This window comes from Oryx dammah, unplaced genomic scaffold (genome assembly GCF_014754425.2).
Source record: "Oryx dammah isolate SB20612 unplaced genomic scaffold, SCBI_Odam_1.1 HiC_scaffold_5, whole genome shotgun sequence".
Classification (NCBI taxonomy): Eukaryota; Metazoa; Chordata; class Mammalia; order Artiodactyla; family Bovidae; genus Oryx; species Oryx dammah.
The window spans coordinates 67,360,687-67,375,170 of record NW_024070189.1 but is presented as its reverse complement, the minus strand read 5'-3'; the positions used below and the strand labels follow the sequence as shown (position 1 = coordinate 67,375,170).

General features: G+C 43.1%; 1 protein-coding gene across 1 annotated transcript; it reads left to right on the top strand.

Moving 5' to 3' along the window:
- The first annotated feature begins 1,164 nt into the window (after positions 1–1,164).
- Positions 1,165–2,094, top strand: LOC120863759 (olfactory receptor 2T27-like). Its single transcript, XM_040240326.1, has one exon. It carries the CDS (start codon positions 1,216–1,218, stop codon positions 2,092–2,094), a length of 879 nt encoding a protein of 292 aa, XP_040096260.1. The 5' UTR covers positions 1,165–1,215.
- Positions 2,095–14,484: the final 12,390 nt, after the last annotated feature.

The window sequence follows — 14,484 nt, the reverse complement described above, 5'->3', positions numbered from 1 at the left end:
GATTTACTTACTCCTACCATGGCATCTACAGGTTTATACTTAGCACGAAGACCATTTACTATCCCTATAGCTAAGTCTTATTATCTTAGTAAGAAAATTTTTAAAGGGATCTTCTTACTAAGATAATAAGACTTAGCTATCGGGAAACCATTTAAACAAGGTTACAGTTATAAAGATGAGGAAAACATACTTCCAGAAACCCATGGAAAAACGATTATAAGCTCTGAACACAATGAGTGTATCTGGGACTCCTGAGGGACAAGGTGGCAAGAGAAGCATGGCTGTGCATGGCTCTGCTAGCTGATGAAGCACACTTTGTCTGCCACAGTCACAGGCTCTCATCTATTTCTAAGAGAAATGCATCACATGCATACCCAAGTACATAAAAATGTGTGTGTGTGTGCTCGATCGCCCAGTCACGTTTGGCTCTTTGCCACCTCAGGGACTGTAGTTCCCTAGGCTCCTCCATCCACTGGGATTTTTCAGGCAAAAATATTGGCGTGAGTGGCCATTTCCCCCTCCAGGGGGTCTTCTCAACCCAGGGATCAAACCCGGGGATCAAACCCAGGGGTCAAACCCGGGGATCAAACCCAGGGATCAAACTCCTGTCTCCTGCGTCTCCCGTGCTGGCAGGCAGACAATAAGAATTTTGAACCATATAATTCATATAGGTGTGGATCTAGTCCTCAGACTAAGCATTAGTGTAAATGTTTCCTTTTATCATTTTTTTCCTGTGTGCCTATTTATTCATTGGAAACATCGCTAAGGATGCTAAGGATGTTTTTATAAAAACAGAAGGTGTTCTAGTGCACTGTGGTTCCTTTTCTAACTTTTTGAGATGGAAACTTTGGTCACTGGTTTATCTTTCCTCTTTTCTAACATTTGCATTTTGAGTTTTAAGTTCCCCTCTGAACACTGCTTTGGCTGAATACCATGCCTGTTATAGTAGTTTTTCATTGTGAAAAAATGTCAACCCTATCTCAATCTGCAAGACTGTAAGGAAGAACTCCCACAGCCCCTTAGCCAGCCTTGCAAGTTACTTTCTGCTGTTCATCTATCACCTTCTCTCTGACTCAGAGTGGACGCTTCTGAGCCCTTGGTGAGCCGGTTCACTTTCCTCCCCACAGTGAAGTTCAGCAGGAGGCAGTCAGAGGGACCTGGAACCATTCCTCCTCCACTAGCTTTGTTCTCACCAGCCTTTTTAATGAGAGCCGGATGCACTTGTTTCTCTTCAGCATGGTGGTGGTCACCTACACACTAGCCATGGCCAGCAACTCTGCCATGGTCCTCCTGATCTGGGCAGATGCCCGGCTCCACACACCCATGTACTTCCTCCTCAGCCAGCTATCCTTCTTGGACATCTTCTTCACCTCAGTCACTGTCCCCAAGATGATAGCAGGCTTCCTCTTCGGATGGATAAGCATCTCATTTGGAGGCTGTGGAGCACAAATGTTTTTCTTCATGTTCCTGGGGGCTGCAGAGTGCATCCTGCTGGCCCTCATGGCCTATGACCGCTACGTGGCCATCTGTAATCCTCTGCGCTACCCACTGCTCATGAGTCGTCAGACCTGCCTGCTCCTGGTGGCTGCCTCCTGGCTGGGAGGGTCACTCAATGCCTCCATCCAGACTGCACTGACCCTGCAGTTCCCCTACTGCGGCTCACGGAAGATTGCACACTTCTTCTGCGAGGTGCCTTCACTGTTGAGGTTGGCCTGTGCTGACACGGCTGCCTATGAGCAGGTGCTCTTTGTGACGGGGGTGGTGGTCCTCCTGGTGCCCATTGCCTTCATCACCACCTCCTATGCCTTAATCCTCGCAGCTGTGCTCCGGATGCACTCTGTGGAGGGGCGTAAGAAGGCCCTAGCCACCTGCTCCTCCCACTTGGCAGTTGTCAACCTCTTCTATGGGCCCCTTGTCTACACTTACATGTTACCTGCATCCTACCACTCTCCTGGCCAGGATGATGTAGTATCTGTCTTCTATACAGTCCTCACACCCATGTTGAATCCTGTCATCTACAGCCTCAGGAACAAGGAAGTAACAGGAGCAATGAAGAAGGTCATAGGGAAGTGTGGGGTAGGTAGGACTGTTTAAGACTCAGGAGAGAAGGAGCCTCACCTCTAAGATGTGTCTGTGGCTCCAGGTGCCCATTCTAGGATTGCCTTCCAGAATGAGCAGTCTCAAATCCACATACAGAAAAGTGAAAGGGGCACTCCTCATTCCCTTCAGCTCCCACACTTCAAAGAGATGTCCAAATGGTTTGTGTCCACTCCCTACTCACCTTCCTCACCTCAACAAACTCCAGGCCAGCTTCCTCATCCATCCCTTGTCTGAAGCAGCAATAACTCATCATTTCCATGTCACTGACTGTCCAAGGGTTTCCCTTCTCTTCAAAGGGCTTTCATTGCTGGCTATTTCCCCAAATGTCTCCTTTATTCTTCTCCTCCAGCCACAATAACTCTCTTGCTGTTGCCCAAAATTCCTAAGCACAATCCCATCTAGAGGTCCTTCAATGCAGAGGTCTCAACACCTGGGCACTTCCCCCTACATTTTTGCATGGTTTTTGCCTTCACTTCATTTAGGAACTGCTCAAATGTGACCTTATAGGGATTCCTACACTGGCCACCTTGTCCAAAATGTCATTCCCACTCCATCATCTTTTTCTCACTTCATTTGTGTATCCTATGTTTCTTTTTCCCTTTAGAGTGTACAGGAGTACAGAGGCTTAGATTCTTAATTCTGATTCCTAGAAGAATGACGGGCACAGGGTCCATCAATAAATACCTGTTGAATCAACAGATAAAGCTAAAGAACATTTTCTTACCTTTTCCAATGTTGGCACTGTTGTTAGTTCCTCTGAAAATCTCTCTTCTGGTGCACCCCTTCCTATTAAGTGATGAGTGCCTCAGAACCTGGTGCCTACCCCTTCTCAATCCACACTCTCTCTTATCACTAATTCACGGCCATGACTTCAGTTACCACCTGACACCAAACTTGCTCATATATTTATAAGCTAGCCAGATATCTCCGACAAGACTTTTAACACCCAACTCCACATGACACCCCACTGGATGTTTCAAAGGTACCTCAAATTCATCATGCCAAGAGACAAAGTCATGATCTCACTTTCATGTCAGGCAATTGAGTCAGGTAACGGAATGTCTCACCTGGTCAGTAGGTGTGCATCGCCACTCATATTCAATCTCTCACAAAGTCCTCAAGACAGTGCATTTATTTGACTGTCAATGCTTACCTCCCCACAAGGTATATCCCCTTAGGGTTGCAGCCACCACTAATATAGTCTAAAGATACAGTGGATGAGTCAGGAATTTCCAAACAGGTCTCCTTGCCCCCATTCTTACCACACCTCATGTACAAAACCACAGGTTTTATTCCTCGAGATATAGCCAATGAGATTTCTGAACACAAATCTAACCCCATGCCACCAACTTCACCCCCATAACCTCCCCTTAAATTGTTTTAGCAATTGCCATTGTTCCCTCACATGTCATCATCTGATACATGATATAATTTTACATACATATATTGTTTACCATCTGTCTTCTACTATAAGGTAAGCTCCATGAGGACAAATGTTGTTTTTGTACTTGACACATAGTTGGCATTTATTAAATATTGAATAACGTATTTCTGGTTTATTGACTATGCCAAAGCCTTTGACTGTGTGGATCACAATAAACTGTGGAAAATTCTCAGAGAGATGGGAATACCAGACCACCTGACCTGCCTCTTGAGAAATCTGTATGCAGGTCAGGAAGCAACAGTTAGGACTGGACATGGAACAACAGACTGGTTCCAAATAGGAAAAGGAGTACGTCAAGGCTGTATATTGTCACCCTGCTTATTTAACTTCTATGCAGAGTACATCATGAGAAACGCTGGACTGGAAGAAACACAAGCTGGAATCAAGATTGCCGGGAGAAATATCAATCACCTCAGATATGCAGATGACACCACCCTTGTGGCAGAAGGTGAAGAGGAACTAAAAAGTCTCTTGATGAAAGTGAAAGAGGAGAATGAAAAAGTTGGCTTAAAGCTCAACATTCAGAAAATGAAGATCGTGGCATCCGGTCCCATCACTTCATGGGAAATAGATGGGGAAACGGTGGAAACAGTGTCAGACTTTATTTTGGGGGGCTCCAAAATCACTCAGATGGTGATTGCAGCCATGAAATTAAAAGACGCTTACTCCTTGGAAGAAAAGTTATGACCAACCTAGATAGCATATTCAAAAGCAGAGACATTACTTTGCCGACTAAGGTCCACCTAGTCAAGGCTATGGTTTTTCCAGTGGTCATGTATGGATGTGAGAGTTGGACTGTGAAGAAAGCTGAGTGCCGAAGAATTGGTGCTTTTAAACTGTGGTGTTGGAGAAGACTCTTGAGAGTCCCTTGGACTGCAAGGAGATCCAACCAGTCCATTCTGAAGGAGATCCAACCAGTCCATTCTGAAGGAGATCAGCCCTGGGATTTCTTTGGAAGGAATGATGCTAAAGCTGAAGCTCCAGTACTTTGGCCACCTCATGCGAAGAGTTGACTCATTGGAAAAGACTCTGATGCTGGGAGGGATTGGGGGCAGGAGGAGAAGGGGACGACCGAGGATGAGATGGCTGGATGCCATCACGGACTCGATAGACGTGAGTCTGAGTGAACTCCGGGAGTTGGTGATGGACAGGGAGGCCTGGCGTGCTGCGATTCATGGGGTCGCAAAGAGTCGGACACGACTGAGCGACTGAACTGAACTGAACGACTATGTGAATGAATGAATGCACTCAGGTAAAGCAAATAATCTTTCCCATTGCTTACAAAGCCCTGGAGAGTCTGGTGATCCTGGCTTTATCTCATGTTTCTTTCTCCTTAATCCTGCTCCTCTGCTCCTTCTTCCTTCCAGGTCATTTCCAGAGCTGTTCCTCTGCTTTCTCCTTTGTGCTTAGAATCCTTCCTTCCTTAGCCCAAGTATCATCTCTTCAAGGAATTCTTCTCCATAATGCCAAACTAAGTCAAGTTCTTTTAAGTATGTCCCATATCCTTCCTAGCCTTTAGTTCTTCAATTAAGTCTGTCTCCTCACAGTACATGAGAGCAGGGAGTCTCCATGAATTCACCACAGTGCCTAACTTTGCACCTCGCACATTAGAATGCCTCAATAAGTATCAACAAGAGAGAAAGAAAGAAGAATACAGGCAGAAAGGAGGGAGAGCAGCAGGAAGGCAGGGAGGGAGGAAGGGATAGAGACTGATTTGCAGTCTTGTACCTCCAAATTAGACCATACTTTGCCGCCATAAATCTTTGCTTATATAATGCAACTGCCATAAGAGATGCCACTAATCCCTCTATGTATTTTAAGACATCTCTAAAAGTCTTCAGAGGCCAGGAACCCATCCTGAAAGCCCAATCTACATCCTTTATACCGAAGCTGGATAATAAAAACTGAGAACAGTCCAGCCTTTTCTTCCACTTCTGGTTATCCACAGTAAGGATCACATTGTGCTTCCAGCAGCTTCAGGGGCATCTTTAGTAGGAGTCAGCAGTATAGCAGAAGACATCAAGACCAAAATCAACTACCAGACTGTTCCTTTTGACAGTTGCTTCCCCCACCAGGATCAGACCAGAACTACCTGGCTTTCACTGCTATGAGAAGGCAATGACTGCTAAAGCAGGAGAGAGAAGTGTCGTGTGCTAATGGTACCTGCATGTGTAAAAGTCCTTCTGCCCCCATATCCTGGGTATCAGCCTGGAATGATTGGCAGACAGAAAGCATGTTTCCTAGGAAGATGTGACCTGGCTCCATCCTACTTCCTCTGTCCTCCATCCTCCCCCCAGTGTGGTGAAAGGGGACCTAAGTACATGGTGATCCCCACCCTGGAATCCTGAATCATGACTTAATTAATTATAAATTACTCATTAGAAAAGTTGGGGGACGAGAGATGAGAACATCATTGACAACTACGTTTCTACCCAAACATTTTAACTACATTCGCTTCTCAGGAAGAAATTAACTTAGGGGAGAGTGAGTTCTATTCCAAAGGATTATGTGCAGGCAAACATCTCATAATCTCATCCCACCACAGAATTCCCTTCTTCACCACATTTCCCAACCCTGTACATTATAAGCATGATCTTTAACTCCTTAGCACTTGCCCAAGCAAAGGAGAAAGCCATAATTTTCAGCTATTGATATGTCTGACCTCTCACTCATCAAATAGATAGGCAAGTTTCAAAAACTGACAAGTGGAAGATAAACTGTCTACTCATGCCTTCCTGTGCTACAGAGAGCAAGCTATATTAAGATATAAAGTTTGACCTTCTTTGTAAATATACCCCAATTTCAACTGAGCAGACACTGCCTAGAATACATTTCCCAGTTATCAATGCAATTGCTAGGTATGGCTATGTACCTAAGCTCTGAATGGTGGCCCCTAAGCACAAATGTAGCCATTCAGCAGGGTCCTCAGATGTCAGAGCCGCGCCACATTCCTCTCCACCCCACCATACGTTCTTTCTGGCTGACATGTAGTCAGAACAAATGGAGCTTCAGTGGATATCTTGGAATAGAAGGTAGAAGCCAGGAAATGAGAATATCAGAAGAGCAATAAGGAAGGAAATTGAGTTTCTGAAATCATGTGTTGATCAACCACTGTGTTTTCTGGTACTTGCAGTGAATCTAATTCTAATTAACAACATTTCACACCACAAAAGTGACAGGAAGAGTTGACCCTTCTCATGGTGTGGCAGGAATGGCTGTGTAGCCCCATACTGCTGGAATGCCAGGAAAAAAATACTTTCTGAAAACTAGGTTAAACACACCAAAATGTACACACCAGAATACAACATGAGGACTATAAGTAGCTTTCAGAATTTGATCTCCACATGGAGAAAAATGGCAAACTCCAATTAGAACTGGCATTTAAGAAAGTACACATCATAGAATTTCCAATTTATGATGTAAGCTACTAGCTTTTTCCTTTTAATAGAATATGAAAACATGAAAATGGGAAGATTTTAAAACTGACTCAGTAGGAAATATTTGGCAAATGACATGGGAAAGCCTAGCTCTATTAAGATGTGAGAGATGCCAAGCATCCTCCATCATAAGTCCTATACTTAGGAAGCAGAAGAAATGATAAGAAACATAATCTAGATAGGAATCTTGTGTGTGTTATGTGTGTGCACGTGTGCTCAGTCGTGCCCAACTCTTTGCACCCCTATGCACTGTAGTGCACCAGGCTCCTCTGTCCATGGGATTTCCCAGGCAAGAATACTGCAGTCAGTTGCCATTTCCTTTTCCAGGGGGTCTTCCCAACCCAGGGATCGAACCTGTGTCTCCTGCGTCTCTTGCATTGGCAGGCGGATTCTTTACCACTAAGTCACCTGGGAAGCCTGTAGATAGAGATCTAGATAGATAAAGCTTTTAGATATATATCTCAGACAGATGATGGGTCATATACTTATACACACATATAATAGATAACAAGTGGATGATAAACAGATCACTCACTAGATAGGTGATAGATAGATACCTAGATAGATAATCACACTTTCTTCATTCACTCCTCCATGGATGGACACTTACATTGTTTCCATATCTTGGCTACAGTGGATAGTGCATCCTGAACATGGGAGTACATATACCTCTTCAAGACACTAATTTCACTTCCTTTGGGAACATCCAGAATTGTGATTGCTGGATCATACCGTAGTTCTATTTTTAGTTTTTTGAGGATAATGTTTGTTTATACAAGTGTAAGTAGTCTTTCCATCTTCTTCTTGGCCTTGATATTCCTCTGGAGAGGTGATTTACAGTACTTTTACTATCAGCTTCTTCCTGGGAGTAGGCCCACCCCCAAAGAAAGAATTGATAGAGTCTCATTTCTCAGAAGTTGTTGCTTTTAGTAAGATAAATGAAGCTCTTAGAAGGCTTCTTTCTTTGAATCTGTTAATGTCAAATATCTTTAGCTTAAAATAATCTTCATATCAACTCAGTTTCTGAGCAGGTCCCCACACTTCACTGTAAAATGTTCAGACATAAAAATTCTCCACTTTCCTACCAGCTGGCACTTTCTCATCCTTAGCAGTCAATGTAAAGGTCTTGCCCTCAACAGGTAATTCTCACTGCTTTTCCCCCCAATAATAGCGGCCCCGAGATTTGAGCTGATAGCTAGTATCCCATCAAAGGTCTGATAACGCCACTTGAGGGATTTCCTTCAAGGATCCTTTCCAGCCTTTCTTTCTCCCTTCTTTATCTGGAGAGAGACCTGGGAGACTATACTCAATAGGCAGGTGGAGGGGCAGGATTTATATACTTTCGGATACTCCACCCCTGATCTACCCAAGCCTAGGACATCACCCACACCTCCTTGCAGGGCCTTTTTCAGCTATTTTCTCACAGAGACTCTCATTCCCTTGGTCACTTTGGAAGTGTACCTACAGACTACCTCCTTGCCCTCGGGTGCAGGAAAGCACACACCTGGGACAGGGAAGTAGTGATGTAGCCAGCTGTGTCTCTCCCTTTCTTGCTCTCAGCTGGGACATAGACAAGGCAATCTCAGAAAATCTTTGACTGTTCCATCTGTGACCTTCACCACTTCTTTTCACGTCTAAGTCAACTTCTCCATCAATTATTTTATTTTCTTACTTTTGGACTATTTATTCAAAAGATCATGGCACCTGGTCCCATCATGTCATGGCAAATAGATGGGGAAACAGTGGAAACAGTATCAGACTTTATTTTGGGGGGCTCCAAAATCACTGCAGATGGTGACTGCAGCCATGAAATTAAAAGACACTTGCTCCTTGGAAGAAAAGTTATGACCCACCTAGACAGCATGTAAAAAAGCAGAAACATTACTTTGTCAACAAAGGTCCGTCTAGTCAAAACTATGGTTTTTCCAGTAGTTGTGTAAGGGTATGAGAGTTGGACTATAAAGAAAGCTGTGTGCCAAAGAATTGATGCTTCTGAACTCTGGTGTTGGAGAAGACTCTTGAGAGTCCCTTAGACAGCAAGGGGAGCCAACCAGTCCATCCTAAAGGAAATCAGTCCTAACTATTCATTGGAAGGACTGATGCTAAAGCTGAAACTCCAACACTTTGGCCACCTGATGCAAGAGCTGACTAATTTGAAAAGACCCTGATGCTGGGAAAGATTGAGGGCAGAAGGAGAAGGGGATGACAGAGGATGAGATGGTTGGATGGCATCACCAACTCAATGGACATGAGTTTGGGTAAACTCTGGGAGTTGGTGATGGACAGGGAGGCCTGGTGTGCTGCGGTTCATGGGGTCGCAAAGAGTCGGACATGACTGAGCTACTGAACTGAACTGATACTCTGGATACTAACACAACATTGTAAAGCAACTACACTCCAATAACTTTTTTAAAGTACAGTGTAAATATAACTATCAAATCCACTGAGAACCCCCCCAAAATTATGTGACTCCTTTTATTGATCTACTTGCTTTATTGTGATGGTCTGGAACCAAGACTGAACTATCTCCAAGGTATGCCTATGTGTTACTAATGCTAATTTCACCTGTTTATTTTTACTTTTCTTAGTAGAAAATTTAAAAATACAAATGTAGCTCATTGTATTTTTATTGGACTGCACTGGTCTCGATTATTAACAGTCCAGTGAGATATTTACCTTAGACATTTTGTATTGTCTCTTTTGTAAGGTGATGTTCTGTCTCTTTCAGTTCAGTTCAGTTCAGTTTAGTCGCTCAGTCATGTCCGACTCTTTGCGACCCCATGAACCTCAGCACGCCAGGCCTCCCTGTTCATCACCATCTCCCGGAGTTCGCTCAGACTCATGTCCATCGAGTCCATGATGCCATCCAGCCATCTCATCTTATTACTTTATGTAGTCTCATTATTTAAAAAAAATTTTAAACAAAGTTAAAAGCTTTTTTTCTTACCAAAGAAAAGAAACAAGAAAGTGTTCAAGTGCTCAAACAGTTATTGATGTTACTAAATATTAGTCTGTGTTAAACCTTAAACCTATTCATAGAAATTCCTATCCTTCAAAGCACATAGTAGGATTGCTCTGCTCCAGCCCCCTGAAGTTAGGCATACCCATTAGAATGTGATCTGGGGGGACATTTAAGAATCAATCCAATGATTGATTTGTGTATATCCTTGCATCCCTTGAATAAATCCCACTTGAATATGGTATATGATCCTTTTAATATGTTGTCGGATTCTGTTTGCTGCTATTTTGTTGAGGATTTTTGCATCTATGTTCATCAGTGATATTGACCTATACTTTTCTTTTATGTGGTATCTTTGTCTGAGCTTGGTATGAGGATAATGGTGGTCTCAAAGAATGAGTTTGGGAGTTTTGCAGACTCCCTCTGCAAGTTTTTGGAACAGTGTCAGATGGATGTGTATTAACTCTTATCTAGATGTTTGATATAACCCTCCTACGGAGCCATCTGGTACTGGACTTTTGTTTGTTGGGTGTTTTTAATCACATTTTAATTTCAGTACTTGTGATTGGTCTGTACATATTTTCTATTTCTTCCTGGCTCAGTCTTGGGAGATTGCACCTTTCTAAAAATGTGTTCACCTCTTCCAGGTTGGCCATTCTATGGGTATATAGTTGCTTGTCGTAGTCTCTGATCCTTCGTATTTGTGTCATAAGATGTGCCACATTGTCTTCCCCCTGCTTCAGTGACTGAGGAAGCTCCATGATAACAAAGAGTATAATTTAGAAATAAAATTATATGTCCATGGTGTTAAGCTACTGAAAATCGTGGAGTCTGGTACTACAGCAAAACCTGACCCATTTTGACTGATGCATGTTCTATCACTGGTAATTTAGACAGGAAGCCACCGTGATCAGGTATATACACAGTGTGTGTTGCTATATCTTATAATTGTTGGACTCCAGGCTCTTACTGGACTCTGAGTTCCTTGAGGATAGAAATAGTATGCACTTAATTTCTTCACACCACCATCAGGTCCGACACACAATTAGAAGTTAGCACATATTTGGAGACTGAATGGAACAAATGAATTCATCGATGAGTCTCATAACAGGTAGCTAAGTCTTTTGGGCAGGGAGATTTCTCAGAGGAAGATAGAATAGAAGGAGTACAAAGATTGCCAAATTAAGCTTGGTGCTCAAATAAGTATAATAAGCATAAGTTTTTTGTAGCATATAGCTACAGATATGAGAGTTCATTTTTTGATTTTCATTTTGTTCTTCTGTTTGCTTGCTTGCTTGCTTGAGATTTTTGTTTTGTTTTCTTTTTTTGCTAGCCCTGCTCTAGTGCCTGTATAATTCCAGAGGCAGACGTTGGCAGGTCACCTGACAAGAGTACACTAAAGCAGTGAAGGTATGAGCCACTAAAGAGACAGGAACTAGAATCTAAACTTGATCAGCAATGATTTGGAAAGATAAGAACTCCCCAGTGGAACATGACAGAAAGGTGTGTTTATAGCAGTTGAGGCATTAATGGAGCTTGAAAAATCTTCCCACCATTGATCAGGCTGGGAGAGAAGACATAGATAAATACCAGGTGCAAAGTTAACAGGAAACATTTCTCCTGGGGTAGGAATAAACTTTTTATCTCTTCAGTCATAAAGTTGAATGACTATTGCTTTCTTAATGAGAAACTTGCCTTTAAAAATCTAAGTCACTTTGCAGACAAATATCCTTAATCTCCAACATAGGAGCAAAGGTGCAGATATGAGATTTTAGGCATTCACTCTATCTTAACTTTGACATTTCGGCTGTCCACCTTACAGTCCAAACCTGACAAGGATCTCTTTACATATAGTTGTGCTTCACTTTGAACTTCATATAAATTTCTCCCAAGTGTCACTCTTCTCCAAAATTCTGTAATAATTCTTTGTTTGGTGATATGTCCCAGAGTTCCTACTCAAATCAAGAAACTTAACTATGTGGGGCTACAGGGTTATCCTTGGTTATCTAGTTGCTGAGTCTAGCAAAGTTTCTCAGCCTCAGCACTATTAACATTTTAGGTCAGATAATTCTTTGTTGTGGCGGCGAGGGAGACAAACCTGTGGATCGTTCAGCATGCCCGGCAGCACCTCTGACCTCTAGTCACTAGACACCAGTAGCACCCCCAGTTGTGAGAGCCAGAAATGTCTTGGTACACTGCCAAATGTCTCTGGGGAATACACTCACCACCAGCTGAGAGTCACTGGGCTAGGACATACATCATCAATGGTGGCCATACCACCAGTAAGATCTTCAAATTTTTAAGTTTTGTAATTGGAGCATTTTTTAATATAAATTTATTTATTTTAATTAGAGGCAAATTACTTTACAATATTGTATTGGTTTTGCCATTTTGAGGAAGAGGGAAGAAATCTTATATATCACAATAGTGTGTGGCCCTCCAAAAGATCATAGTACATGTACAAATAAACAATATAACAGTGGTATTAAAATTTCACAACAGAGGAGCCAATAGGAAGAAAAGGAGTCTAAAAAGGCCCTTGTAGAAGGGCAATAATGGAAAGAAGTTGAGAAACTACAGGCCTGAGTAAGCTGCAGTGGAAGCAGAAGTGAGAGTGTTGGAAGGAACTGAAGTTAGAGCATGAGTAATGGCAGACTCCACTCAGGGACATCTGTCTGGGAGTTAGGAATCCTATTCTGTGGTTGTATGGGAGTGCAGGGCAGGCAAAATGCAGAGGAGAGCAATCTGATAGCTCTGGGGTTTGGGCTATTTGAGTTTAAAGTAATTTAAGTTAACATTCCAATTTCCCGCCTAACTAGCCACGTTCCAAGTGTACAATCACCTCCAGAGCAGAGGGGGGCCACTTCTACTGGTTACCTAGGGCTGCTGTAACAAACTACCAAAATGAATGGCTCAAAACAACAGAAATGTATTCACTCATTGGCAGAGCTACCCTTTCTCTGGATACTCATGGGGAGGGCCTGTTCCTTGTCTCTTCCTGCTTCTAGTGGCTGTCAGAATTCCTTGTGATCACATCAGTTCAACCTCTGCTTCCATAGTCTCATAGTCCTGTTCTCCTGAGTCTTCTCCTCTGTGAGTCTATCTCAAAACTCCTCCTGCTTCTCTCTTCTAAGAATACATATTAAGGGCCACCAAGATAATCTAGGGAAAAGGTCTCAAGATCCCCAACTTAATCAAATCTTTTGCCATCTAAGGCAATAGTCACAGGTTAAAGATTAAGATATGAATATAACTTTAGGGCCACCATCCAACCCATCACAGTACTATACTAACACAGATATAGATCATTTTTTGTTGTGACTAAAAGTTCTTTTGCACAGGGCTATAGCAAGGAAAATTATAAACCAAGAGTCAAAACATTTAATGAGGGCTTCCCTGGTGGCTTGGTGGCAAAGAATCCACCTGCCAATGCAGAAGACACAGGTTCAATCCCTGATCCAAGAAAATCCCATATGCTACGGAGCAACTAAGCCCATGCACCACAACTACTGAGTCAGCACTAGACTCTGTGCTCTGCAACAAGAGAAGCCCCCCTGCTCACCACAAGTAGAGAAAAGCGCCCCCAGCAACAGAGATCCAGAACCGTCTAAAATAAATAAATAAATAAAATTATTTCCAAAAATGCTGAAGAGTGGTCAGAACTGACCTAGTAGCTAGTGAACTTATCACAAAGAATGAAGTCAATGTAAATGTCAAGGAAGTAGGTTTTTTTTAATTGCGGTTTTGAAAAGCCATAAAATTTCCCATTTTAATTATTAAGTGCATAATACAATAGTGTTAACTATAGTCACATCATTGTGCAACTGCTGCTGCTGTTGCTAAGTCGCTTCAGTCGTGTCCGACTCTGTACGACCCCACAGACGGCAGCCCACCAGGTTCTCCCATCCCTGGGATTCTCCAGGCAAGAACACTGGAGTGGGTTGCCATTTCCTTCTCCAATGCATGAAAGTGAAAAGTGAAAGTGAAGTTGCTCAGTCGTGTCCGACTCTTAGCAACGCCATGGACTGCAGCCTACCAGGCTCCTCCGTCCATGGGATTTTCCAGGCAAGAGTACTGGAGTGGGGTGACATTGCCTTCTCCGCATTGTGCAACAGATCACTATAAATTCTTCATATCGCAAAACTGGACCTCTACATCCATTGAACAACCACTTTCCTCCTCTCCCTGGCCCCCAGCCCCAGCCCCTAGTAACTATTGCTTTGCTTTCTGTTTTGAAGAGATGGAGCAGAGATGTTTAGAGTTGACAGGTAAGAGGATCAGCCACTGTAAGACATCTTTAATCGGGTATGTGAGTGAACACCAAACAACTAGGAAAAGCGGTAACTCAGCTTGACTCATTTCTCTCAATTCTCTGGACCATGGAAACAGCCCATCATGCTTTTTCCAGTCACGTGAGCCTCTGAGGCCCTAGCATCTCGTTGGCCAGCGCTCCCGCAAAGTGTGAGACGAGCAAGAGGAGGGACCAGTAGGGATGGGCCAATTAGGAAGCAGAGACCCCTGCCCCTGCGCTTGCGCAGTACTCT